This window comes from Somniosus microcephalus, chromosome 12 (assembly GCF_052327205.1).
Source record: "Somniosus microcephalus isolate GS21.2 chromosome 12, FLI_Smic_1.0, whole genome shotgun sequence".
NCBI classification, from domain to species: domain Eukaryota; kingdom Metazoa; phylum Chordata; class Chondrichthyes; order Squaliformes; family Somniosidae; genus Somniosus; species Somniosus microcephalus.
The window spans coordinates 152,506,145-152,533,770 of record NC_140998.1 but is presented as its reverse complement, the minus strand read 5'-3'; the positions used below and the strand labels follow the sequence as shown (position 1 = coordinate 152,533,770).

General features: G+C 49.9%; 1 protein-coding gene across 1 annotated transcript in view; it reads right to left on the bottom strand.

Moving 5' to 3' along the window:
- The window catches only part of mapkbp1 (mitogen-activated protein kinase binding protein 1), a 394,016-nt gene that overhangs the window by 40,018 nt on the left and 326,372 nt on the right, over window positions 1-27,626 (bottom strand). The window contains exons 22-26 of the mRNA XM_086003669.1: window positions 24,202-24,462; window positions 15,317-15,486; window positions 7,678-7,823; window positions 6,297-6,467; window positions 3,096-3,219 (exon numbers count right to left, since the gene is read on the bottom strand). Coding sequence (XP_085859795.1) covers window positions 3,096-3,219; window positions 6,297-6,467; window positions 7,678-7,823; window positions 15,317-15,486; window positions 24,202-24,462 — 872 coding nt within the window. The remainder of the gene's footprint in view (window positions 1-3,095; window positions 3,220-6,296; window positions 6,468-7,677; window positions 7,824-15,316; window positions 15,487-24,201; window positions 24,463-27,626) is intronic.

The window sequence follows — 27,626 nt, the reverse complement described above, 5'->3', positions numbered from 1 at the left end:
CCTGTAGCCCAGACTACTGCCACCCATGCAGAGTTGGTGCAGTCTGCAGCCAGGCCCTCCAGGCCCAGAGCTCGTCGAGGCTATTCTTCAAGGGCATCTGCAGTCTCAGGTTGTGACCATCAGCAGCCTTCCACCAGCCTTGCTGCAGCCATTGGGCTCCCATTACGGAGGAGCAGTAGGGTGGGAAGGGGGGAAGTGCGCAAGGGAAGGAGATCACCCTCGAAGGACAAAAAGTAGGAGGTGTGACGAAATGTTGGTAAATTTTTTATTAAAGGCCGAGGATCGTGTTCAAACTTTTGTTTAGTGTTTTGGACATTATCTCCAGGTTGTGAGAACCAGTTGTTAATGAATGATTTTTTGTGTTTGTTTCTATTAGTTTGTCATGAAGAAATGACACACAGAGTTTGTAAAATAAAAACGTTTTTGTATTCAAAATGTACAGGTTTGGCCTTTGGAGTCGTTGCTGCCTTGGCCGGCTTTGGGGTTGTGGGTTGCTTTCATTCATGTTGTTCTCAATGCCAGAAGCCATTTCCTCAGTAGGGGCCTAGAAGCGGCTTGCTATCAGCTGTTGACGGACGGCCCTTCCAGTTCCAACATTGTGGGCCTCCCTCCTGCCTTGGTGCTGCTGCTGATCATCCTCCTCCTCTTCCTCCTCCTCCGGTGGTGCTCCAAGGCCTGGTGGCATTGGCTGGGTCCTGAGGATTGCCAGGTTATGCAGCATGCAGCACACAACTATGAAGAGGGAGACTCGCTCAGGTGAGTACTGCAGGGCTCCTCCTGAGTGTTCCAGGCAGCGGAACCGTTGCTTGAGCACGCCGATCGTCTGCTCAATGATGTTCCTGGTGGCGAGATGGCTCTCATTGTACCGCAGCTCAGCAGGGGTGTTGGGGTTAGGGATGCGGTGTCGTCAGCCAGGTGCAGAGTGGATATCCCTTGTCCCCGAGGAGCCAACCACTTGGCTGATGCGCTGCCTGGAAAAGCTCTAGCACACCAGTCTGGCGCAGGATGAAAGCATCGTGGCTGCTGCCAGGATAGTGGGCATTGACTGCGAGTATCAGCTGTCTGTGGTCACAGACCAACTGGACGTTTAAGGAGTGGAACCCCTTGCGGTTTCGGAAAACCTCTGCATTCTCATGCGGTGCCCGCAATGCCACATGCGTGCAGTCAATGGCGTCCTGCACCATGGGGAAGCCCGCTATCCTCGCAAAGCCCAATGCGCGTTCATGCTGTTTGGCCCGGGTTATCGGGAAAGAGATGTACTGGCGTCTCCTTTTATAGAGGGCATTTGTGACCTGACGGGTACAGCAATGGACCGCGAACTGGGAGATATTGGCGATGTCCCCAGTAGCTGCTTGAAAGGAGCCGGTGGCATAAAAGTTCAAAACCACGGTGGCCTTCACTGCCACCGACAGAGACGTCCTGGTCCTCAGTAGAGGCTGCAGATCTGGCTGCAGCAGGTGGCAGAGCTCAGTGGCCACCTCCTTGCTGAAGCGCAGCCTTCGCAAACACTGCTCCTCAGACAAATGAATGTAGGAGAATTGTTCCCGGAATACCCTGGGAGGGTAAGGTCTCCTGTGCAGAGGCCTGTTGGCCCTCCTCCGCCTGGCCATGATTGCCATTCTCTCTCTGCATCTCTGTTGCCTCCGATTCTGCAGGCACAGGATGACGCCCCAAATCAGTGCAGCCCCCATAGTCTCTTGGCAATTGAAGTAATGAAGGTCAAATCCAAAAGTACCTGCAAAGTGATGCTCAGTAGCCAAAACAACTTCACACAGCGTTGACTCTATGCAGAAGTCTCTCTATCTCTCTCTCAGAATCTCTCTCTCTGTCAGAATGAGTGGTGCAAAATGTCTCCCACAGAAAAAGCCAGGAAGAGGCTGCCTTTAAATAGTGCCCCCCCAGCCCCTCACCGACTGGGAAACGTTCCAGTCTCCCGGTCGTTGCTTGCGCCAGGCGGAAAGGAGGGGGGCGCCACTCAATGTCCGGTCCGGGGCGCCACCAGGGCGTTGCACGCTCGACTGACATCACGATCTGCGGGCGCAGGAGATTGGGGCGGTAAACTTTTGCGCAGCCGCAAAAACTCTAGTCAATTTCGCGAGCGGCGCAAACATCGCCGCGCCCGGGTGCTAGTTGCTTTGCGCCCCATTAGCGCCCTCGTAGGGCGCTAATGGGAGGTGCAAGCCAACCGAATTTTTCCCCCTTGGAGTTTTAAGGGTTAATCTCTTAAAATCTAGTGTTAATTGCTAGTAGCTCTTAAGTAAGATCAACTGTTTAAGTTAAAATTTAAACTTTAAATTTTTAAGTTTCTTCAGGCTTAAGCAGAGACAACAAGCAAGATCTCCCGCTGGAGAGCTGCTGTAGTCAGTTAATTAGCTAACTAGGTTAAACTGGTTCCTGAAACAGAGCATTGGTGACTCATCTGAGTCACAAACAGTATATATACAGGGGCCTGTGAGTACAGCAGCATGGAGTGAACATCTGCGATTTTGGTAAGTGTGGGAGTTCAGTGAAGTGGGGGAATGAGGTGCTTGCTTTTCCTAACTTCTCCTGCAGAGCGGCGGCGGGCCTGAGCGGGAGCAGACTGAGGCCCGAGAGCGGGGATAAAAGCAGCAACAGACCTGCATCAACAAGAGAAAACGGCAGTGTGACGTTACAGGTAAGTGATTGGAACGCGCTCCCCGTGACACAGGCATGTGCTCCCCGTGGCACAGGCACGCGCGCCCCGTGGCACCGGCACGCGCGCCCCGTGGCACCGGCACGCGCGCCCCGTGGCACCGGCATGCGCTCCCCGTGTGACACAGGAACACGTCCCCCGTGACACAGGAACACGCCCCCCGTGGCACAGGCACACGCCCCCCGTGGCACCGGCACACGCCCCCCGTGGCACAGGCACACGCCCCCCGTGGCACAGGCACACGCCCCCCGTGGCACAGGCACACGCTCCCCGTGGCACAGGCACACGCTCTCTGTAGTAAAGGAACATATTCTCTTTTAAAGAGACACACGATCCTTATAACATTATGACTCTCGGTAATTGATTTTATTAACGAATTATATATTATTCCAGAAATACATGACGACTTTGCTCTACTGACCTGAAACTTGATGTCAGCGATCGAGACAGGAATCTTGCTGAAATGCTAAGCCGAGGGTTTAGCAGCTCTTCCGTCTCTCTCATAGACAATGACTTGAGACTGTCCAGTCGCCGGTCAGATTTCACTGTAGGTGTAATTTATATCATATGTTATTAAAAATGTAGAACTATGCGGGGGATGCAGGGTGCAACAACTCAGGATGGGTGCAGGTTTGTGTGCCAATCCAAGCTGTGTCAAGAGAGATGACTATGAGCAGAGGCACTCGAGTCTTCCTGTGGGATGTAGGAAAGAGGACAACTGTATTCCGGCAGACACTGGTGTCTCCTGAGATCCAACTACAGGGACCGCTTTCATCCCTCGACCATTATCACCCGTCCTGCTCTCCTGAAGTCATTGACTTCTTGTTGGCCCACAATAGCGTGTGTGCCCTTTGCCCTTCAGTACCATGCCCAAGTGCCTATTATTCCCCCGTGAGCTCTGACAGTGATGTCAGCGAGCTGTTTGGCTGTGAGGGGCGCCACAGCTGAACTCAGTCTTTTACGTAACCGATAGGCGCATTGCCAGCAAGAACCTCAGGCGGTTTTATTTTCCCCTCTCCCTGTACCCAAGATAATCGAGGCAGATTGTTATAGCCATAAGTGGCGTTCCCAGCCGAGATCAGAGAACTCACGCAGAGCCACCCTTATTTATTACTGATGAACCTGGGTGAAGGCCAAGGCCCAGAGTGCAGGACACCGCTGCCACTGGACAGAGTAAAAGGGAAGTAGATCAGGCTGTAGTGATCAGGTAGTGGCCCTAGCTAGCTTGAGCTTTGGCAGTATCTGTCTACCTCACGGACTGTAGCGGTTCAAGAAGGCAGCTCACCACCAGCTTCTCAAAGGCAATTAGGGGTGGGCAATAAATGCTGGCCTTGCCAGCAACGTCCACATCCAGTGACTAAATTTAAAAAAAGGATCAAGTTACTAAGCAAGTTTATGCAGCATGTAGACGCGTTCTAAAGCTCCAGGTTCACTTCCTGGTCTGTGCTGAGTTAGCTGACCTCACTCAGGGCTGTAAGGGCTGTTTCACAGTTATCAGCTGTGGCTCAGTGGGCAGCACTCTGGCCTCTGGGTCAGAAGGTTGTGGGTTCAAGTCCCACTCCAGAGACTTGAGCACAAGATCTAGGATGACACTCCAGTGCAGTGCTGAGGGAGTGCACTGTCGGAAGGTGCCGTCCTTCGGATGAGATGAAAAACCGAGACCCAGTCTACTCTCTCTCTCGAGTGGACGTAAAAGTTCCCATGGCCACTATTTCAAAGAAGAGCAGCGGAGGTCTCCCCGGTGTCCTGGCCAATATTTATCCCTCAACCAACATCACTATCAACAGTGACTACACTACAAAAAGTACTTATTTGGCTGTAAAGCACTTTGGGCGTCTTGAGGTCGGAAAGGTGCTATTTCTTTCTTAGCACACTGGGTCAGGGAGGTGAGAGTTGGCCAGGGTCCTTGATCACCATCCAGCGACCCCTGCTGGCCAGTATGAACATGAGTGAGAACAGGTTTAGCACAGCTGGGAACCCCACCCTTTGTTAACAGTGTGTTGATCCTCACTACTTCAACTCATAGATTAAGAATGGCTATTTCCAATGAAGAACTGCAGACTAGGGGGCACTGTACCCCAGCCAGAAGTTACTGTCTTCAGGAGAGGAGGAGAAAAGATTACAGAAAAAAATACAAAAATAATGGTGGGGGCAAAAATGACTCAAAATGCCCCAAAAAGTTAAAAACAGCAGAATGTTGATAAATGCTCGATCGGGATGTGAATACTTGAAGATGCACCTTAGCAAGACACGGGGCTGGTAGTACACAGAACACAAAGAGGAAACAGCTAGTATAAATCTCGGAGTACAGTTGTATCTTGAGTCAGCGGATACCCATAATTAGCCAGCCAGGCAGGTTTCTTGAAGAACCAATAGCAGTTAGGGCCCGAGGAGCTGCCTTTCACCTCTATCTGCTTTGCACCATTTATAACATAAGAAATAGGAGCAGGAGTCGGCCCCTCGAGCCTGCTCTGCCATTCAATAGGATCATGGCTGATCTACTACCTCAACTCCACTTTCCTGCACTATCCCTTAATAGCCAAAAATCTATCGATCTCTGTCTTGAATATACTCAATGACTGAGCCTCCACAGCCCTCTGGGGTAGAGAATTCCAAAGATTCACCACCCTCTGAGTGAAGAAATTTCTCCTCATCTCAGTCCTAAATGGCTGACCCCTTATTCTGAGACTGTGACCCCTGGTTCTAGTCTCTCCAGCCAGGGGAAACATCCTCCCTGCATCTACCCTGTCAAGCCCTGTAAGAATTTTGTATGTTTCAATGAGATCACCTCTCATTCTTCTAAACTCTAGAGAATATAGGCCTAGTCTACTCAATCTCTCCTCATAGGACAATCCTCCCATCCCAGGAACCAGTCTGGTGGACCTTTGTTGCACTCCCTCAATGGCAAGTATATCCTTCCTTAGGTAAGGAGACCAAAACTGTACACAATACTCCAGGTGTGGTCTCACCAGGGCCCTATATAATTGCAGTAAGACGTCTTTACTCTTATACTCAAATCCTCTTGTAATAAAGGCCAACATACCATTTGATTTCCTAATTGCTTGCTGTACCTGCATGTTAACTTTCAGTGATTCGTGTACAAGGACACCCAGGCCCCACTGAGCACCAACATTTCCCAATCTCTCACCATTTAAAAAATACTCTGCTTTTCTATTTTTCCTACCAAAGTGGATAACTTCACATTTCTCCACATTATATTCCATTTGCCATGTTCTTGCCCACTCACTTAACCTGTCTATATCCCCTTGAAGCCTCCTTGCAACCTCCTCACAAATTACATTCCCACCTAGCTTTGTATCATCAGCAAACTTGGATATATTACATTTGGTCCCCTCATTCCAATCATTGATGAGGGGACCAAATGTAATATATCCAATCCATGCAGCACTAACCATAGTTTGGAGGCAGTAGCCATCTTATGCATCTGCACCACTTACCACAGAGACAACCTCCAAGAGGAAACCCTGGAAAACTCCTCTCTCACCCGGAAGCAAATGGGATGAGAACTCCAAGATATCTAACATCACGAACTCTAAGGCCCACATTATCTAACTCTGGATTCCACGAAAATCTAATGTATTCACAGTGGAGACAGTCTCACCTCCAACACTCTCATCAGCCAGGGTCCCAAAATGTTGCTTCAGGAACTTTTCCTGATCTGGGGTTCTCGGCACTGCTGTCTCCCGTGGGAAGCTTCTGCTGAGCTCGTCCTCTTCCTCCTCCATGTCTGAGGAGATCCCATCCACACTCAGAGGCTCCGTACATTCGGAATCTGTCACATTAACAGAAAGTAATGACTTTCAGCTTGCATTTCTAAGCCAGAGTTTGGTACTGGTTCTTGTTTCCACATGGTCGGGGGAAGAGACACTCAAAGGCAGCTTCTAGGAGGAGCAGTCGAGGCCCAGGAGAGGTCACTGAGGATGCCCTCTTCACATGACCACAGAGGATGCCCTCTTCACACGGCCACTGAGGATGCCCTCTTCACATGACCATGGAGGATGCCCTCTTCACATGACCATGGAGGATACCCTCTTTACACGGCCACCGAGGATGCCCTCTTCACATGACCATGGAGGATGCCCTCTTTACACGGCCACTGAGGTTGTCCTCTTCACACGGCCACTGAGGATGTCCTCTTCACACGGCCACGGAGGATGCCCTCTTCGCACGGCCACGGAGGACGCCCTCTTCACACGGCCACGGAGGACGCCCTCTTCACACGGCCACGGAGGTTGTCCTCTTCACACGGCCTCTGGAAAGGCACCTCTACTAGAGCTGTCTCGAGGAGGACCTAACCGCACGCAACAGCCATCTGACCTCTGGAACAGCCTCCCTTCGAGCAATTTCATATGAAGAACCAATATCAAACACAGCTTAATTACAAAGGCTCTGCTCCCTTTGGATTTAGGACCTGGTATAAAAGCCAGTCCAAATAGCTTCACCCATCTGAGGGATCAGGTGGCGCAGTGGGTTAGAACAATGTCCTCGCACCTCTGGGATCTGGTTTCAAGTCCAGCCCAGGCAGAGGTCTCTTCTGCCCGACTGTTCTAAATGTATTTGCTCTATCTGAGCTGGGAATGCTAGGTGGGCAGTATAGAGGGAGCTGCTAAACCACCCAGCACTGGAACCGAGAGTGCTCGGTGCTAATACTGGAGGAGAAATGTTCCTCCAGTATTAGCCAATAGCATCGATGCATTTATGGGGAAACTAGAGAAGTACATGTGGGAGAAAGGAATAGAGGGTTATGCTGATGGGGTTTGACGAAGTAGGGTGGGAGGAGGCTCGTGTGGAGCATAAACACCGACACAGACCGGTTGGGCCGAATGGCCTGTTTCTGTGATGTACATTCTATGTAATTCTATGTTCCATCACCAGCATCTACTGATGAACAGAAAGCACTAAACATGCACACGAATGCCAAGACTTTTTCCCCACAGAGGAACTAACGAGCATGGGTTAAAACACACACACTGGGTTCTAACCTTGGTGTGGATGTTCCGGGCTGGAAAAGTGGCTGCTGGAATAATCCACACAGCAGGCGCTGTCCGGACTGTGCTTTTCCAGGAGGCTGTGGCTACGGTAACTCTTCTCCTGCATTCCCTTCTGCAACTCCTTCACCTGGTACTCGCTGGCAGACATGGAAGTACAGGATTAACATTAGTAAAGTCTGTTCAAATTAAATATATATCAAGAAGGCAGTGGAACAACTGTTATAGAATATATTGCATACAAGCAGTTACCTCATTACAGGACAAAATGTTCAGGATAAAATATCCCCATTGGAAGCGACATTGTGTTTCTTTATTTAAAATTCATTCTCGGGATGCGGGCGCTGCTGGCAAGGCCAGCATTTACTGTGGATAATACACACTGCAGCTCGGTGTGCCGGTGGTTGTCACTGATGTTCTTATGTTGTATTGCTTTTAAGGTTCTAATAATCCAACATCGAATTAATTAATTTGAGAAACAGCTTGCTGCTGGAATGGGGAAATGGCAGAGTTGGTCATCTACAAGGATGAGATAAAATGGACTGGTGGATCTTGTTGATCCAAACCTCTCTTGCGATAAAGAAATTTTATTGTGGTTAAAAACATACATTATTCAGCCGCTCACCTTTACCTCATAAGCTCCATCGTGCAGACTGACCGGCTCTAGTCTGTTTCCAACTGGTTAGCTAGCTGCAGTACTGATCGAGCACTGACTTTCATTAAGGAAATAGCTCCAAATTCTCATTCTTATGTTTGTATGCTGCCACAACATGGTCATTGTAAAGTAGCTTGTCATCAACAACAATTTACATTTATATAGTACCTTTAACATAGTAAAATGTCCCAAGGTGCTTCACAGACCGTTATCAGACAAAATTTGACACTGAGCCACATAAGCCGATATTAGGACTGGTGACCAAAAGCTTGGTCAAATCAATACGTTTTAAGGAGCATCTTAAAGGAGGAGAGAGAGATAGAGATAGAGAGGTGGCGAGGTTTACGGAGGGAATTCCAAAGCGTAGGGCCTAGGCAGCTGAAGGCACGGCCGCCAGCGGTGGAGCGATGAAAATCAGGGATGCACAAGAGGCCAAATTGGAGGAGCACAGAGATCTCGGAGGGTCGTAGGGTTGGAGGAGGTTACAGAGATAGGGAGGGGTGAGGCATGGAGGGATTTGAAAATCGAGAGCCAATATAGGTCAGCGAGCAGGGACTTGGCTGAACAGGACTTAGTGCGAGTTAGGATTAAGGGCTGCAGATTTTTGGATGCAGGGGAGGCGCCCAGTCCCTCTTTAGAGAGATGGGCCTAGAAATTGGGTATAGCCCCGCTTGAGGCGTTAGAACTGGCGCTGCGCAAAGTTTATAGCCAGACGAAACTTATCGCTGCCTGGCGAGATATTGGGTTGTATCGCCCCCAAAGGGGATTGAGGCGCGAAATCAGACGTTGCACGGGGCTCCTAAGGTGCAAAAGTTCAGGCGCTACCCAATATCGGCGCGGACGGGCGCAGCGCAGGTGATCTCAATTACCGCAAACCACGAGACTTCCAGGCGCCGGCCGGCTCTTAAAGGGGTGGGTCAGTCAGCCTGAGCTGCCACACTCAACGCCCTGTAGGCCTCAGAATCGGCGCGCGCCCTTCTCTGGCGCAAGAAACTTGGTCAGGATGGAGAAGGTGAGACAGAGAGCAGAGCGCTTCAGCACTGAGGCTCTGGACCAGTTGGTGTCTGCAGTTGAGCGCCGTCGAGATGTTCTGTATCCTGACAATGGCAAGAGGCCGAATCAAAAGGCTTATCGGCGATCTTGGAGGGAGGTTTCTCTGAGGGTCAACTCCAGCAGCATGGCGACCAGGACCCCTGTTCAGTGCAGGAAGAAATTCAACGGCCTCACTCGGGTCATTAGGGTGAGTGTTGGTTATGCAAACTTCTCATTCCCTCCATCTGCACCTGACTTCGAGCACCCTGTTGCCATGATGCCCCAATGACCACCTGTCAGCAAGCACCCATGGCCCTTTCTGGGCACACACATGGACATTTCACTCAAGGCCACATGTAAGGGCCCTTGCACCATGGGGGGCATGCGATGATCTCTCAAGGCCACATGTAAGGGCCCTTGCACCATGGGGGGCATGCGATGATCTCTCAAGGCATCATGTTACAGAACTTCCCCTTCTTTCCCCTGCAGCCCAAGCTGGCGGCGAGGCGAAAGGACCAGTCTCGAACCGGTGGCGGGCCTCCACAAGTCGTCACTCTGACAGATCTCGAGGAGAGAGTGCACCAGATTCTTGGAGGACGCCTGTCTGGTCCTGTTACCACTGCAGCTGCCGACCCCATTTCCGCCAGCGAGGGTAAGGCTCTCTCCTTTTTCAGCTGTTTCCTTCCACTTGGTCCCCCCGCCAGCATGCTTCCTCAATGTGCAGCCTTGCCGCAATCTGGCATGCCTTTCCGCCAACCTGTCCTTTTGCTAAAGCCACTCTTCCACCTCCCTGCTTTCAGATGATGCATCACCAACTCGGGCTCAACGCCCTGAAGCTGCCAGTGCCAGTGTCTCCGGAGGCGAGGATCAGGAGGAAGCCGGACCATCCGTTCCAATCTCAGGGGAGCATACACATCTACAGACTGGGGATAGTAGTTCCCTGGAGGGGGGGGGGGGGCTCTGAGGATCAGCCAGTTGCCGGAACAAGCGGCATGCAGCAACGCAAGGGGGGTAGGCAAGTTCGGCCAGCGTCTCCCCGGAGGGCAAGGCAGGTAGTGATGACTGCTGCACAGAGTGCAGAGAAGGTGCGTCGCCTGGCTGAAATGAGCACCCAGGCCCGGCTCAGGCACACTGAGCTGATGGCTGCAGTGGGGAGGATGCCTCAGTCAATAGATACACTGGCAAAGAGTGTGTTGGACTTTGGGGCAACAATGGAGAGGACTCTCCAGGGCTTTGGGGCAACAATGGACAGGACTCTCCAGGGCTTCAGGGCAACAATGGAAAGGACTGTCCAGGGCTTCGAGACCGCTATGGAAAGGACTGTTCAGGGCTTCGGACAATCCCTGGAAAGGTCTGTCCAGGGCTTCTCCGAGGCAGTGGAGCGGTCGGCACCGGCTTTGTCCGAAGCAATGGAAAGAACTGTCCAGGGCTTCTCCGAAGCACTGGCACCTGGCTCACAGGTCCTCACTGCTGCCACGCAGTCACTTGCCGGCCTCGTCCACACCCAGATTGAGGCAACGCGAACTCTCACTGCAGCCCCCCTATCTGCATCAGCTAGGATCACCCCGGGCCCTTCCAGTCCCATACAAGGCCAGGAATCAGTGGAGCATGCGATTGTGGCGGATGAGCCGAGCCGGTCCCCTCAGAGAGCCAGTGTGTCGTCCGACCATGGTGCAGGTGTCCTCTCTCGGCAGGTGACCATTGCACATGCCAGCGCTGGTACGTCTGCAGTGCAGCTGCCGCCACCTGCAGGGCACACTGCTTCCAGCCATGCTCAGATCAAGCATCCTGCGTCCGCACCCTCCAAGCCCAGAGGTCGGCCAGGCCGTCCCTCAGGGGCTTCTGCGCTTCCACACAGTCAGCAGGCGTCCCCCAGCCTTCACCCCACCACTGGGGTTCAATTACGTAGGAGCAGCAGGGAGGGAAGGGGCCGACCGCGAAAGAGAAGTCGTTCCCCATCAAGGGGCCAGCAGTAGAGGGAGGTGCTGAGACGTTTCTTTGGCCAAATTCAAGGACACCCTCACCTGTTGTAATTGTTGGAAATGGTTTGTTTAGTTTTGCGGCTTTGCCGAAGAGTTAACTGTTATTTTGTTAGTTATGGTTTCTGTTGACATGACGTTGGTTTGCTGTAATGAAAGACTTTTGTGACAATAAAGAGAAGTTTTAATGTGCTATGGTGCACGTGACTAATTTCAGTGATGCTGGCCCTCAGAGGCTTTCAAACATCCAAAGTGCGCAGGAGTAAAGACACTCATCATTCCGCCAGAGGGGCCTCGAAACGAGTCCTCATGCGCCTCTGACGGATGGCCCTTCCACTTTCAGGAGCCCTTCCATCTTCCTCCTCCTCCTCCTCCTCATGCTCCTCCTCCTCCTCCACCTGCTCTTCCTCCTCCTCCTCGACCGCCTGCTCTGCTGGTCGTTGAGGGACAGCTGGAATTGGCTGGGTGCGTCGAATCGCCAAGTTGTGGAGCATGCAGCAGACGACGACGATGTGACCCACTTGCTTCGGCGAGTACTGCAGGGCTCCCCCCGAATGGTCCAGACATCGGAAACGCTTTTTGAGCACACCAATAGTGTGCTCTACAATGTTCCTGGTCGCCTGATGGCTGCTGTTGAACAGCTCTTCTGCTGGGGTGGCGGCCACACGGAGTGGTGTCATCAGCCATGGGCAGAGAGGATAGCCCTTGTCCCCAATAAGCCAGCCTCGTGGTCGAGCCGGCCCCTCAAAAAGGTCACAAACTGAGGTCTACCGCAGGATTAAGGCATCGTGGCTGCTCCCTGGGAATTGGGCGTTGACTGCCATGATGATTTGGCGGTGGTCACAGACCAGCTGCACGTTGAGGGAGTGGAACCCCTTGCAGCTGCGGAAGTCCTCAGGATTCTGGAATGGCGCCCTCAAAGCCACGTGTGTACAGTCAATCGCCCCCTGCACCATGAGGAAGTCCGCAATAGCAGCGAAGCCCTGCGCATGCTCCGCCTGCTTCTCCAGGGTCAGAGGGAAGGTGATGAATTGACGCCTTCGCCTATAAAGGGCAGCTGTAACTTGCCGGATGCAACAGTGGACTGCAACCTGAGAGATATTCACAATGTCCCCAGTGGCTGACTGAAAGGATCCGTTGCCATAAAAATTGAGGGCAACAGTCAGTTTAACGGCCACCGACAGAGAGGTCCTGCACCGTAGACGCGGCTGCAGATCCTCAGCAAGCAGGTGGCACAGCTCAGTAACAACGTCCCTCCCGATTCGGAGCCTTCGCACACACTGCTCCTCCGACATGTCAAGGTATGACACCTGCTGCCTAAAGACCCTCGTAGCATACCCTCGGATTGGCCGACCTCCATTGCCCCTCCTCCTTCTGGCCAATCCCGGCCCTCTCTCCCGCTGTCTCTCTGCCCCTTCATAGTGTTCGGCCATGAGGCCGTCGCCCTCCAAAGCATCTCCCATTCCGATGCCAGTTGGTCAAAAGGCTGTTAGGTCTAGTGCTCCAACTGCTCCGGACAGGTTTGAAGGTCCCAAGTACTCTAATGCTAAATTCCAAAAACTCTGCTCCACAGTAGCTCACCAACTCTCTCCACCAATGATCGCAATGAACAGGCCAAGTGGCTGAAGCTTCTATACTAGAGCTGTCCCCTTTAAATAGCGCCCCCCGACTCCGAGAAGGGCCTGCTAACGCTCCTTCGAACTGTCACGAATAGCGCTAAGCGTAAAGGCTCCGGGCGCCACCCAATATCCGCTCAGGCGCCCCTAAAAGGCATTGCACACCGAAATGACGTCATGATCTGCTTGCGCTCGCGGGCGCGCGCAAACACTTAGCGCAGGCGTTAAATGCACAGTCAATATGGGAGTTGTCGCTATCTTCATTGCGCCCGCCCCAACATTGGGTAACGCCCCAATTCTCGGTCTCTTTAGGCGCTAACCGCTGGCGCAAACAACCGAATTTCTAGGCCATGATTTTGTAAGGAGGCCAATAATAGCATTGAAAAAAATAATTACTTATCTTGTCTTCAAGTTGAGGCCATTTCATTGGCCCGGAACTTCAGTGAGGCCCACTTGCACTACCTGAAGACTGGTCTCCCTATTCTCACTTGGCATTATACTGGGTTCCCTTAGAAGCCAAGGAAGTAAGAGGGCTCTTGTGTAGGAAGTCCCCAGCCCCGCTTTGTGTCAGTGTCCTAGTCTGGGGTGGGTGGAGGATCTGCTCCCAAATGAGGTCACTGGAAATTCCCATGTCTGTCTGGGACTTGGTGTGTTCCAGGTTACGGGTGGAGCTTGCGGCCGCAGTTATAGCAGGAGCCTGCCGAAACAGCCAAGCATTTTCAGGGCAACCATAACATACACACAAAGGCATGCCAATGGTTACTGAAGTGCCTGACCGTCGATGTTATATCGCTCAGGGTATGAAATGGCTTAATAGCCAGCGACGCACACAATTGTTTCCAACGTGCGTGTGTGTGTGTGTGTGTGTGTGCTCAGTGATTGTTTCTGCTTGTGTCTGTTGGTAATCAACAACATCGGCTCGATTGACTTCAACAACAACAATTTGCCTTTATATAGCGCCTTTAATGTAGTAAAACGTCCCAAGCTGCTTCACAGGAGCGTTATCAAACAAAATTTGACACCAGCCACATATGGGCATATTAGGGCAGATAGGTAGGTTTTAAGGAGGAGTTAAAGGAGGAGAGAGAGATAGAGAGGCAGAGCTTTAGGGAGGGAATTCCAGAGTTTAGGCCCCAGGCAGCTGAAGGCACGGCCACCAGTGGTGGAGCGATGAAAATCGGGGATGTGCAAGAGGCCAGTTTGGAGGAGCACAGAGCTCTCGGAGTGTGGGGCTGGAGGAGGTTACAGAGATAGGGAGAGGTGAGGCCATGGAGGTTTTGAAAACAAGGATGAGAATTTTGAAATTGAGGCGTTGCTTAACCAGGAGCCAATGTAGGTCAGCGAGCACAGGGGTGATGGGTGAACGGGACTTGGTGCGGGTTAGGACACGGGCAGCAGAGTTTTGGATGAGCTTAAGTTTATGGAGGGTGGAACATGGGAGGCCGGCCAGAAGTGCGTTGGAATAGTCAAGTCTAGAGGTAACAAAGGCATGGATGAGGGTTTCAGCAGCAGATGAGCTGTGGCAGGGACGGAGACGGGCGATGTTACAGAGGTGATGGTGCGGATGTGGTTGGAAGCTCCTCTCGGTGTCAAATACAACACCAAGGAGTGTGGTTCAGCCTCAGACAGTTGCCAGGGAGAGGGATGGACTCAGTGGCTAGGGAACGGAGTTTGTGGCGGGGACCAAAGACAATGGCTTCGCTCTTCCCAATATTTAGTTGGAGGAAATTTCTGCGCATCCAGTACTGGATGTCGGACAAGCAGGCTGGCAATTTAGAGACAGTGGAGTGGTCGAGATATAGAGCTGGGTGTTGTCAGCGTACATGTGCATCCTAACATTGTGTTTTGGGATGATGTCGCCGAGGGGCAGCATATAGATGAGAAACAGGAGAAGACCAAGAATAGATCCTTGGGAGACACCAGAGGTCACGATGCGGGAGCAGGAAGAGAAGCCGTTGCAGGTGATTCTCTGGCTATGATTAGATAGATAAGAATGGAACCAGGCGAGTGCAGTCCCACCCAGCTGGACGACGGTGGAGAGGCGTTGGAGGAGGATGGTGTGGTCAATCGTCTCAAAGGCTGCAGATAGGTCGAGAAGGACGAGGAGGGATAGTTTACCACAGTCGGAGTCACATAGGATGTCATTTGTGACTTTGGTAAGGGCTGTTTTGGTACTGTGGCAGGGTTGGAAACCTGATTGCTAAAACGCTGGCTTCACAAATAAGGACCAATCATTTCACTGTACTTGCTGAGGCACAGAAACATGCTCATTCGTCAGCTCCCCGAGTTTCCACTTCCTACACTCGTGGCCTGTGCACGGACACAGATCTCAGGTAAGTATCAGCACTCACCTCTCCGTCTCGCCAGTACTCCCCGTGTGTACCGGGTAGATGACACGTTCTTCCACCTCTGGTGTCTCCAGCTCCTGGCTGAATATGCCCTCCTCACACATCGGCAGTGTAATGCTGCTGGGCCTGACAAAGGATGAGCTGTGTGTGTGTGCCGACTCCTGCTCCTCTATCTGTCGGGGTAATAATGAGAACAAGGTCTCAGGCTAGGGTTGTGAACCCTCCAGGATTGCCAGGGAGTCTCCAACAACAATAACAACAGCTTGTATCTATATAGCGCCTTTAACATAGTGAAATGTCCCAAGGCTCTTCACAGGAGCGATTATAAAACAAAATTTGACACCGAGCCATATAAGGATATATTAGGGCAGGTGACCAAAAGCTTGGTCAAACAGGTAGGTTTTAAGGGGAGTCTTAAAGAAGGAGAGAGAGGCTGAGAGGTTTAGGGAGCAAATTCCAGAGCTTAGGGCCTAGGCATCAGCAGGCACGGCCACCAATGGTGGAGCGATAATAATCAGGGATGCTCAAGGGGCCAGAATTAGAGGAGTGCGGATATAATTAGAGACTAGTCTCCCGGACACTGCTGTGAGCAAACCCGGGAGAAACATTACAGGTGCATTTAAAAAAATGGTGTTTTAATAAAATTATTTGAACACTTTGGTCATTAGTTATAAAAATATCAGACATGGGAGAACAGGCTGTTCGATTGACAGTCAAGAATCATCCATTTGGGTAACGAAGAAGCTGTTCGCTTTCCAATTGGTGTGGGAAGGCGGGACACCATGAAACACTGGTTAGGCCGCAGCTAGATTACTGCGTGCAGTTCTGGTCACCACATTACAGGAAGGATGTGATTGCGCTAGAGAGGGGGCAGAGGAGATTTACGAGGATGTTGCCTGGGCTGGAGAATTTTAGCTATGAGGAAAGATTGGATAGGCTGGGGTTGTTTTCTTTGGAACAGCGGAGGATGAGAGGAGACTTAATTGAGGTGTATAAAATTATGAGGGACCTCGATAGTGTGGATAGGAAGGGCCTATTTCCCTTAGCAGAAGGGTCGATAACCAGGGGTCACAGATTTAAAGTAATTGGTAGGAGGTTTAGAGGGAATTTGAGGAGAAATTTTTTCACCCAGAGGGCGGTGGGGGTCTGGTACTCACTGCCTGAAAGGGTGGTAGAGGCAGAAAACCTCATCGCATTTAAAAAGTACTTGGATATGCACCTGAAGTGTCGTAACCTACAGGGCTACGGACCAAGAGCTGGAAAGTGGAATTAGGCTGGAGAGCTCTTTGTCGGCCGGCACGGACAAGATGGGCCAAATGGCCTCCTTCTGTGCTGTAAATTTCTATGATTCTATACGTATCAAGTGGTCAATGGCAGGAGCATCGGGGGGTGGGGTGGGGGAGGAGAGGGCGGTTGGAGGCAGGAGGTCATGTGATGACAACTCCAGGAATATGTCCAACCAGAGTTAGCAACCCTATCTCAGGCCAGGAAACCAGCCTTACTTCCCAGTGCTTTATTTATTATATATACTGTATGCTGGTTTATATAGCATTGGTATATTTTCTTAGCACGGCATTTACAGGAGGATACATTAGATGTAATGAGTCTCTTGGCATGTTCAAAATGTGCAGCTTGCAGATGATGTTGGTTATATAAGTAAGATGATTGATTTGTTGCAGCAAGTGATGGACAGAATCGCTCAGGAACAGGCATTTTCATTCTCTCTGGGACTCTTTATAAATATTGTGGAACCCAGCCAATAAATCAGACTCAACACAGTAAGTTTGGAAATTTGCAGGATGTTGCATTGTGCCAAATCACTTGCCCCAGCCATAAACAGACAGCAAAGGCAACTCAATACTGAACTGACTCTGGCTGATAGAACTGAGAGAAGACAGCCACAGTATACTGGGGGTCATCCTGACTTTGGGCAATAGCATAAAGCCTGTGATGTTGGATCAACCGTCCGTTATCCATCTCTCCTGGTATCCATTTCTATTGAAGCCAGTGGGAGAGAGGTACAACAGGCGGCTGATCTGATATTGCCCATTATACACTGTCGCCCAAAGTCAAAATGACCCCTCCTCCCCACCCCCCATTTGATGGGTGCAATGAATGGTCACAGATAACAACAACAACTTGCAGTTATATAGCACCTTTAACATAGAAAAACGTCCCAAGGCTCTTCACAGGAGCGTAATAAAAAAAATTGACGTTGAGCCAAAGAAAGATGATATAAGGAGTGGAGTGACCAAAAGCTTGGTCAAAAGGTAGTTTTTAAGGAGGGTCTTAATGAGGAGAGAGAGGTGTAGAGAGGGAATTCTAGACCGTGGGGTCCAGGCGGCTGATGGCACGCCCAGCAATAGTGGGGTTAAGGGAGGGAGGATGCACACAAGGCCAGAGTCAAAGGAACGGAGAGTTTTACGGGGAGATTGTAGGGCTAGATGAGGTTACAGAGACAGGGAGAAACTAGGCCATGAGGCACTGATTTTTTTTTCTGCTTGGTTCAACTGCTACTGAGATTGTCAGAGAATCTCTGTGATTATAATTGCTGTTGTTGTTCATGCTCCCATTCCTGGTCACTGTCCTTCTGCATGCAACGAGCTTCAGTCCAACCTCTAGCACAGGCCTCAGCCAGAGGTCAAGTGCCCGCCCAGGCTTAGTTCTTATTTGTTTATGTACAGCATCCGTGTAATTATTTATCCACTGAACCACGGGTCTAACAGTGGCGACGAGTGTTGATGCGAATCTACCTGCAACAAAACAAAAAAAAAAAGTCGAGTCCAGGAACACGGGCGTCGACCGCGAGCAACCGCCCAGCAGTCAGGCAGAGATCCAACTTCGCTGGGCTTGGTTCCCCAGCCACAACGAGCAGTAAGAGACCGACGACAGGTCCAGAGCAGACCCTTCCCGAGCAGCGGCGGCTGGAGCCGACCGACGGCAGAGAGAGCCGGGCAGCGTCGACGGGGTAAGAAAGAGGGTGAAGAGAGCAGGGCGCAGCCGGGGGTTGATCACCGAGCGGCGTCGAGAAAAAATACTGCAAACCGGAGAGAGAGGGGTAAGAAACAGCCGGGTTCTAGACTGAGCGGCGTCGACAAATATCAAGAGAAGAACGCGCAGAGCACAGCCAGGGATCACGGGCGGATCAGGGTCCGCGAGGCGAAGCAAGGGAAGACGCCATTGAGCCGTGGAGAAGCAGGGAGAGCGCGGGAGGCACCATTGAGCCGCGGAGAAGAAGGAAGAGCGCGGGAGACGCCATTTTGCGAAGCCGCAGCGGAGAAGACGGGCGAGCGCGGGAAGGAAGGAAAGTGCGGGAGACGCCATTTTGTGCCAGCGGAGAAGAAGGGGAAGCGCGGGAGGCGCCATTGGGGATAGTTAACGCACAACCAAGGATGCCAAAGAGTGGCAGTATCTCTACATTCGACAATGAAGTCGAAGATTGGGCGACATATGTGGAACGTATTGAGGTGTACTGCAGGGCGAATGAAGTGTCAGATGCTAATAAAGCACTGGTTCTGTTAAATTCCATGGGTGCAAAAACTTATGGGTTACTGCAAAATCTAATAACCCCAGAGAAGCCGGTAAACAAGAATTTTGAAAGCATAGTAGAAATCCTACAGGACCACTTAAACCCCACACCGCTGCTGATAGCAGAATGATTTAAGTTCCATAAAAGGAACCAACACAAAGACGAAAGCAATGCTGAGTACCTAACGGAACTGCGCAAGCTATTGAAATACTGCCAGTTTGGAGCGGGACTAGCAGACACGTTAAGGGACAAGTTTGTGTGTGGGCTACAAAGTGAAGGAACCCAGAAACGGCTTCTATCAGAAAAGGACCTTACGCTGGACAAAGCTTTCAATATGGCAGTATCACACGAAGCAGCCGCAAGGGGCGCTGCAGAGATACAACGGAGACCGCAAGAATATGGCACCAACGAAATGACCTATGGAACAGGGAAGTGCTATCGCTGCGGCAGAACAACACATGACCAGAAAGATTGTTGGTTCAAGGACCAAGTGTGCAGACAGTGTGGGAAAGCAGGACACATAGCAAGAGTCTGCAGGTCTGGGAAGAAAGCCAACAGTAAGAAATCTCCACAGGAGAAGTACAAAAAGGAACACCAGGTGATGGACAGTGGTTCAGATGAACAGAAAAGTGACACAGACTCCGGAAGCAAGGAGCTGGGTTGTCTGAAACTACATAATGTAACCGAAATGGAGGATCACCAGACTATCTGGGTTACACTCAAGATAGACGGAGTCCAAGTGGAAATGGAATTGGACACAGGGTCAGCTCTAACAGTCATAAATCAAAGAGACTACAAGCGGCCATTTTCACACATACCCTTGAAAGCTACAGAGATTGTCTTGAAGACGTATACGGGGCAAAAAGTCTACCCCAAAGGAAAAATAAGGGTGAAAGTGACATATAAAGGTCAGGAAATACCTAAAATGGATATATATGTATTGCCAAATGGAGGACCACCACTGCTAGGACGTGAATGGATCCGGAAGATACATTTAGATTGGCATTCCATACAGGCACTGAAGGTGGAGGCCAAAAGGATGACGACGTCACACCTGGACGACTGTCAAAAATGCTAACTGACGCAAAAGAAGTGTTCCAGGAGGGACTAGGAACACTAAAAGGAATAACAGCAACAATTAAAAGAGAGGATAATGCAAGCCCAAAGTTTCTGAAGGCCAGACCAGTGCCTTATGTGATCAGACCAGCGGTTGAAGCAGAGCTGGAAGGGTTGGAACGTTCAGGAGTACTGTCCAAAGTGGACTGGAGCGAGTGGGCTACACCCATCGTTCCTGTAATGAAGAGGTCATTGAGTAATACGCCTGGGGAACCAAAGAAGGTCCGCATCTGTGGGGATTTTAAGGTGACAGTGAACCCAGTCCTTCACACGGTGCAATATCCGCTTCCACGAATTGAGGATATTTTCGCCTCGCTATCTGGTGGTAAACGCTTCACCAAAATTGATCTAGCCCAGGCGTACTTGCAAATGGAGGTAGAAGAAGCTTCAAAACATTACCTTACGATCAACACCCATAAAGGTCTCTATCAATACAACCGGCTGGTGTTTGGAGTAGCCTCGGCTCCGGCTATCTGGCAAAGGGCGATGGATCAGGTCCTGCAAGGGATTCCAGGGACCCAGTGTTATTTGGACGACATCTTGGTCACGGGCGAAAATGACGGTGATCACCTCGCTAACTTGGAGAAGGTGCTCGCCAGATTAAAGGAATATGGGCTACGAGCTAATCGCCACAAGTGCGAGTTTTTTCAGAAACAGATCTCGTATTGCGGCCACGTCATCGATGAAGAGGGGTTACATAAGTCCCCTGACAAGATTGAGGCAGTAGTCAAGGCTCCAGCACCGGAAAATGTGTCACAGCTGAGGTCGTTCCTCGGGCTGGTAAACTATTACCACAAGTTCTTACCAAATTTGTCTACGGTATTACACCCGCTGAACACCCTACTGCAAACAGGGGTACCATGGAAGTGGGATGACGAACGTAGACGAGCTTTCCAGAAGTGTAAAGAATTGATCACATCAAAAGAGGTGTTGGCCCATTTCAACCCAGCACTACCAATTCGTTTGGCATGTGATGCATCACCCTACGGCATTGGAGCGGTGCTGTCGCACAAATTCCCAGACGGGTTGGAGAGGCCAGTAGCCTTTGCGTCTCGGTCACTAACCTCAGCCAAGCGCAACAACGCCCAGATTGACAGGGAGGCCCTCAGCCTAGTATGGGGAGTAAAAAAAATGCAACCATTATCTGCATGGGCAGAAGTTCACCTTGCTGACTGACCACCAACCACTTGTCTCCATCTTTAATCCTAAGAAGGGCGTGCCAGTAATGACTGCACAGCGGTTACAAAGATGGTCCCTGTTTCTAGGGGCGAATCAATATGAAATAGAATATAAAGGCACGAAACAGCATGGGAACGCTGATGGGCTATCGTGTCTGCCACTGCCTACGGTGGAGGAAGCACCAGCAGTGGACCCTATCGAGATATTTTATTCGTCGATAATTGAACGATTGCCAGTAACAAACGCGGATATAGCGAAGGAGACCCGCAATGATCCGATGCTGTCACGGGTATATGAATTGACGGTGAGGGGATGGCCAACACATGGCGACTCACTGTTGCCAGCATTCTCATCCAGAAGAGAACAGCTGTCAGTATGCCAGGGGACAGTGATGTGTGGATCCAGAGTGGTGATTTCACCCAAGTTAAGGGAGAGAGTGCTAAAGGAGCTACATGAAGGTCATCTGGGGGGAGTGAAAATGAAAAGCCTTGCTAGGGCTTATGTGTGGTGGCCGGGAATCGATCAACAAATCGAAGACCTAACTAAGAGCTGCTTAGGATGCCAGAAGGTCCAAAATGCACCGCCACATGCCCCTCTACACCCATGGGAGTGGCCCTCCTCTCCATGGCAACGGGTGCACATTGATTTCGCTGGTCCATTCATGGACTCAATGTTCTTAATAGCAGTGGATGCTCATTCAAAGTGGCCTGAGGTGATAAAGATGTCTTCAACCACTACCGAGAAAACGATTGCAGTCCTACGGACCATATTTGCCAGAAACGGTTTGCCAGAGCAGATCTGCTCTGATAATGCACCACAGTTTGTGTCCGACGAGTTCCAAAAATTCATGAAAAGGAATGGGGTAAGGCATTACACATCCGTCCCGTATCATCCAGCCACCAATGGATTGGCTGAGAGGTTCGTACAAACCTTTAAGAAGGCGATAAAGGCCATGCGCGATGAGGAAATTCCACTACAGCATAAGATGGACAATTTCTTATTAGCCTACCGAAACGCGACACATGCCAGACCCCGGCCATGATGTTCTTTAACCGAAGGTTGAGATCTCGTCTGGACTTGCTCAGACCAAATGTGCGAAGAAATGTTGAGGACAAACAATTCCAGCACATCAACGAGAAGCCGACAAGGAGCTTCAATGTAGGGCAACCAGTCTTGGCCCGTGACTATCGAACAGAGAAGTGGCAACCCGGAACGATATGTACAAGGCAGGGGCCATTAATGTACACAGTGGATGTCGGGGAGAATATTGTGAGACGCCACGTCGATCAGATCTTAGCGTCACAGGAAGGCGTCAACCCCATGTCTCGAGTACCTGGGGATGAACCCGACATACCGGTAGCATCTACTTCAGACCCAGTAGCAGTGGAACCCGATGAACTACCCGATGAAAAGGGGTCAGAATCGCCTCTGCACCAAGAACAAGAACCTCCGGAAAGGCACTATCCCGAAAGGGTCAGGAAGCCGCCCCAAAGACTGAATCTATAAATGGACTTTTGTTATTGAATGTACATGTAAAAATGTAATTGTTATTTAAATATTAAGGGGGTATTATTAATCTAAAAAGGGAGGAATTGTAGTGTATGTGCTTTAAGTCAGAACTACTTTTTACAGCTCCTGTATACTGTAAGTACCGGCAGTGATCACACCGGTATATAAGCTGTGCGCATGCCTCTGTACCCCAGTCTAGAGATCACCCTCCTCCAGTAAAGACCTGTTATTTGTTTATGTACAGCATCCGTGTAATTATTTATCCACTGAACCACGGATCTAACACAGGGCCCAGTCCTAGCTTCAGCCTCAGTTCAAGACCTAGGCCCAGCCTCAGTTTAAATTAAAACTACAGGGCCTAGCTTCAGTTCAAACCTCAAACTTAATTCAAGCTCTGGCCTCAATTTAGGCCCCAGCACTGTTCAACTCTCGTCCAATCTCTAGGCCTAGTGAGAGAGAGACACAAAGATACAAAAGCAATATTGCATGCAGAAATGAGGCAATACTGCAATGCTCTGGGGGAGGCCTCTACATCTGCAGCTGTTAACTGTATAGTAAAGTTCCACATATATATGGGTATACAGGGCATAATTTTAAAGTTTACAGATGACACGAAAAACAGTAATGCAGTAAACAATGGGGAGGATAGCAACAGACATCAGGAGGACATTGACAGACTTTTGAAATAGGTAGCTCTGTTTAGGGGCTTTGTACCATTAAGTTGGGAGCACTAAGGAGGTAGTGGTGGAGCTGCACTGTGCTCCCGCTCTGTTTTTGTATAGTTGGGTGACACATGGCAGATGCAATGTAAGAGAAGTGCTAAGTATTGCATTTTGGTATTAAGAATGAGGAGAGGCAATATAACGAAATGGTACAATTTTAAATGGATGCGGGAACAGAGAGACCTGGGGGTGTACGTACACAAATCTTTGAAGGTGGCCAGACAAGTTGAGAAGGCTGTTAAAAAAGCTTTATAAATAGAGGAATAGAGTAGAAAAGCAAGCAAATTACGCTAAACCTTTATAAGTCACTGGTTAGGCCTCAGCTGGTGTATTGTGTCCAATTCTGGGCACCATAATTTAGGATGTCAAGGCCTTGGAGAGGGTGCAGAGGAGATTCACTAGAATGGGACCAGGGATGTAGAGAGACTGGAGAAGCTGGGATTGTTCTCCTTAGAGCAGAGAAGGCTAAGGGGAGATTTAATAGAGGTGTTCAAATTCATGAAGGGTTTTGATAGAATAAATAAAGAGAAACTGTTTCCACTGGCAGAAGGGTCGGTAACCAGAGGACACAGATTTAATGTGACTGGCAAAAGAACCAGAGGTGAGATGAGGAGAATTATTTTTACGCAGTGATATGTTATGATCTGGAATGCACTGCCTGAAAGGGTGGTGGAAGCAGATTCAATAACTTTCAAAAAGGAATTGGATAACACATGCAGGGCTATATGGGGTATGGGTTATGGGCAGGGGAGTGGGACTAATCGGACAGCTCTTTCAAAGAGCCGGCACAGGCACGATGGGCCGAATGGCCTCCTGCCGTGAACAATACTTACATCGCTGAGCAGCGTTTCTATGCTGACCCGGACCCTGTGCTCCTGATCAGTGGGGTCCTCGCACACACTGCCCCTGGACAGCGACTCTCCTGCCTGGGAAATGGAGTCCATCGACGGGGAGAAGGAGAAGGAGTCCAAGTGTCGAAGGTCCAGCATCGACTTCACGCTCAGCTCAAGGTTGTTCACACGACGGGACCATCGTCCCCGGGGCCGGGGGGCGTGATCGTGCACTGAGTCCAATCTCTTTGGCACATCATCTGTCTGTGCAAGGGGGACATAAGTTAACGTTTCATCAGCCTTAGTTCCTGCAAATGGAAGTCATCACTCGGTGTGAATAAGTGCCATCCTACATCACAACAAGAACTTGCATTTATACAGCGCCTTTAACGTAGTAAAACCTCAAGGCACTTCACAGGAGCGTTATCAAACAGTGAGCCCCATAAGGAGATTAGGGCAGGTGACCAAAAGCTTGGTCAAAGAGGACAGCGGTGGCGGACCTGTGTGGAGCGAGGCAGCGGCGGTGATATAAAGAGGCGGCGAGGCGCAGGTAGGTTTACCATCTCCGAGCTCAGAGGGAGGGAGAGAGAGAAGTAAAAAGTAATCGAAGTGTGACGTCACCAGAAAGCAGGTAAGTGATTGGTTGGTATTTCCCTCTTTCTCCTTTTTTCCAAACTTAAATTTTGTGGTTTATAGTTTATAGGGTGTCTGTGGTGTAGCGGGGACTGCTGGTAAACCAGGGCCCTTAAGTATATCATTTAATTGTAGTGTAATTGGTGGGACTGATTTGATTTAATTTAATTTGAATTAATTAAAGGGTAAGTCATGAAAGGAGAGCTCGGCCCCGTGGTATGCTCCTCCTGCACTATGTGGGGAATCAGGGACACTTCCTGTGTCCCTGACGACCATGTGTGCAGGAAGTGTATCCAGCTGCAGCTACTGACAGACCGCACTGCGGCGCTGGAGCTGCGAGTGGATACATACTGGAGCATTCGTGATGCTGAGGACGTCGTGGATAACACGTTTAGGGAGTTGGTCACACCGCAGGTAAAGGCTGCACAGGAAGAGAATGGGTGACCACCAGGCAGAGTAGTAGGCGCAGGCAGGTAGTGCAGGGGTTCCCTGTGGCCATCCCCCTCTCAAACAGATATACCGCTTTGGATATTGGTGAGGGAGATGGCTTAGCAGAGGAAGGCAGCAGCAGCCAACTTCCTGGCACCATGGGTGGTTCTGCTGCACAGGACGGGAGGAAAAAGAGTGGGAGAGCTATAGTAATAGGGGATTCTATTGCAAGGGGAATAGATAGGCGTTTCTGCGGCCGTAAACGAGACTCCAGGATAGTATGTTGCCTCCCTGGTGCAAGGGTCAAGGATGTCTCAGAACGGCTGCAGAACATTTTGGAAGGGGAGGGTGAACAGCCAGTTGTCGTGCATATAGGTACCAACGATATAGGTAAAAAATGGGATGAGGTCCTAAAAGCTGAATATAGGGAGTTAGGAGGTAAATTAAAAAATAGGACCTCAAATGTAGTAATCTCAGGATTGCTACCAGTGCCACGTGCTAGTCAGAGTAGAAATAGAAGGATATTTCAGATGAATACGTGGCTAGAAGGATGGTGCAAGGGGGAGGGATTCAAATTCCTGGGACATTGGAACCGGTTCTGGGGGAGGTAGGACCAGTACAAACCGGATGGTTTCCACCTGGGCAGGACTGGGATCAATGTCCTAGGGAGAGTGTTTGCTAGTGCTCTGGGGAGGGTTTAAACTAAAATGGCAGGGGGTTGGGAACCTGAGCAGGGAGACAGAGGAAAGGGAAACAAGGATAGAAGCAAAAGAAAGGAAGGAGAAAAACAAAGGTGGCAGTCAGAGAAATCAAGGGTTTAAATCAAACATGGCCACAGTAAATAATAATTCTGAAAGGTGTAAGAGTGTTAAAAAAACAAGCCTGAAGGCCTTGTGTCTTAATGCGAGGAGCATTCGTAATAAGGTGGATGAATTAGCTGCGCAAATAGAGGTAAACGAATATGATATGATTGGGATTACGGAAACATGGCTCCAGGGTGACCAAGGCTGGGAACTCAACATCCAGGGGTATTCAATGTTCAGGAAAGATAGGCAAAAAGGAAAAGCAGGTGGGGTAGCATTGCTGGTTAAAGAGGGGATTAACACAATAGTAAGGAAGGATGACGTGGATTCTGTATGGGTAGAACTGAGAAATACCAAGGGGCAGAAAACGTTAGTGGGAGTGGTATACAGACCTCCAAACAGTAATGCGGAGGTTGGGGATGGCATTAAACGGGAAATTAGAGACGCGTGCAATAAGGGCACAGCGGTTATCATGGATGACTTTAATCTACATATAGATTGGGCTAACCAAATTAGTAACAATACTGTGGAGGAGGAATTCCTGGAGTGTATACGAGATGGTTTCCTGGACCAATATGTCGAGGAACCAACTAGAGATCAGGCCATCTTAGACTGGGTATTATGTAATGAGAAAGGATTAATTAGCAATCTTGTTGTGTGAGGCCCCTTGGGTCGGAGCGATCATAATATGATAGAATTCGTCATTAAGATGGAGAGTGAAGTAGTTGACTCAGAGACTAGGGTCCTGAATTTAAATAAAGGAAACTACGATGGTATGAGGCGCGAGTTGGATAGGATTGATTGGGGAATGTTACTCAAAGGGTTGACGGTGGATAGGCAATGGCAAACATTCAAAGATCGCATGGATGAACTACAGAATTTGTTCATCCCTGTTCGGCATAAAAATAAAACAAAAAAGGTGACTCAACTGTGGCTAACAAGGGAAATTAGGGATAGCATAAGATCCAAGGAGAAGACATATAAATTGGCCAGAAAAAGCAGTAAACCTGAGGATTGGGAGCAGCTTAGGATTCAGCAAAGGAGGACAAAGGGATTAATTAAGAGGGCGAAAATAGAGTATGAGATAAAGCTTGCAGGGAACATAAAAACTGACTGTAAAAGCTTTTATAGATATGTGAAGAGAAAAAGATTGGTGAAGTCAAGCGTAGGTCCCTTGCAGTCAGAATCAGGGGAATTTATAATAGGGAACAAAGAAATGGCAGACCAATTAAATACATACTTTGGTTCTGTCTTCACAAAGGAGGACACAAATAATCTCCCAGAGATGTCGGGGAACATAGGGTCATATGACAGGGAGGAACTGAAAGAAATCAGTATTTGTAGGGAAATGGTGTTAGGGAAATTGACGGGATTGAAGGCCGATAAATCCCCAGGGCCTGATAATCTACATCCTAGGGTACTTAAGGAAGAGGCCCTAGAAATAGTAGATGCATTGCTGGTCATCTTCCAAAATTCGATAGACTCTGGAACAGTTCTCATGGATTGGAGGGTAGCTAATGTTGCCCCACTATTCAAAAAAGGTGGTAGAGAGAAAACGGGGAA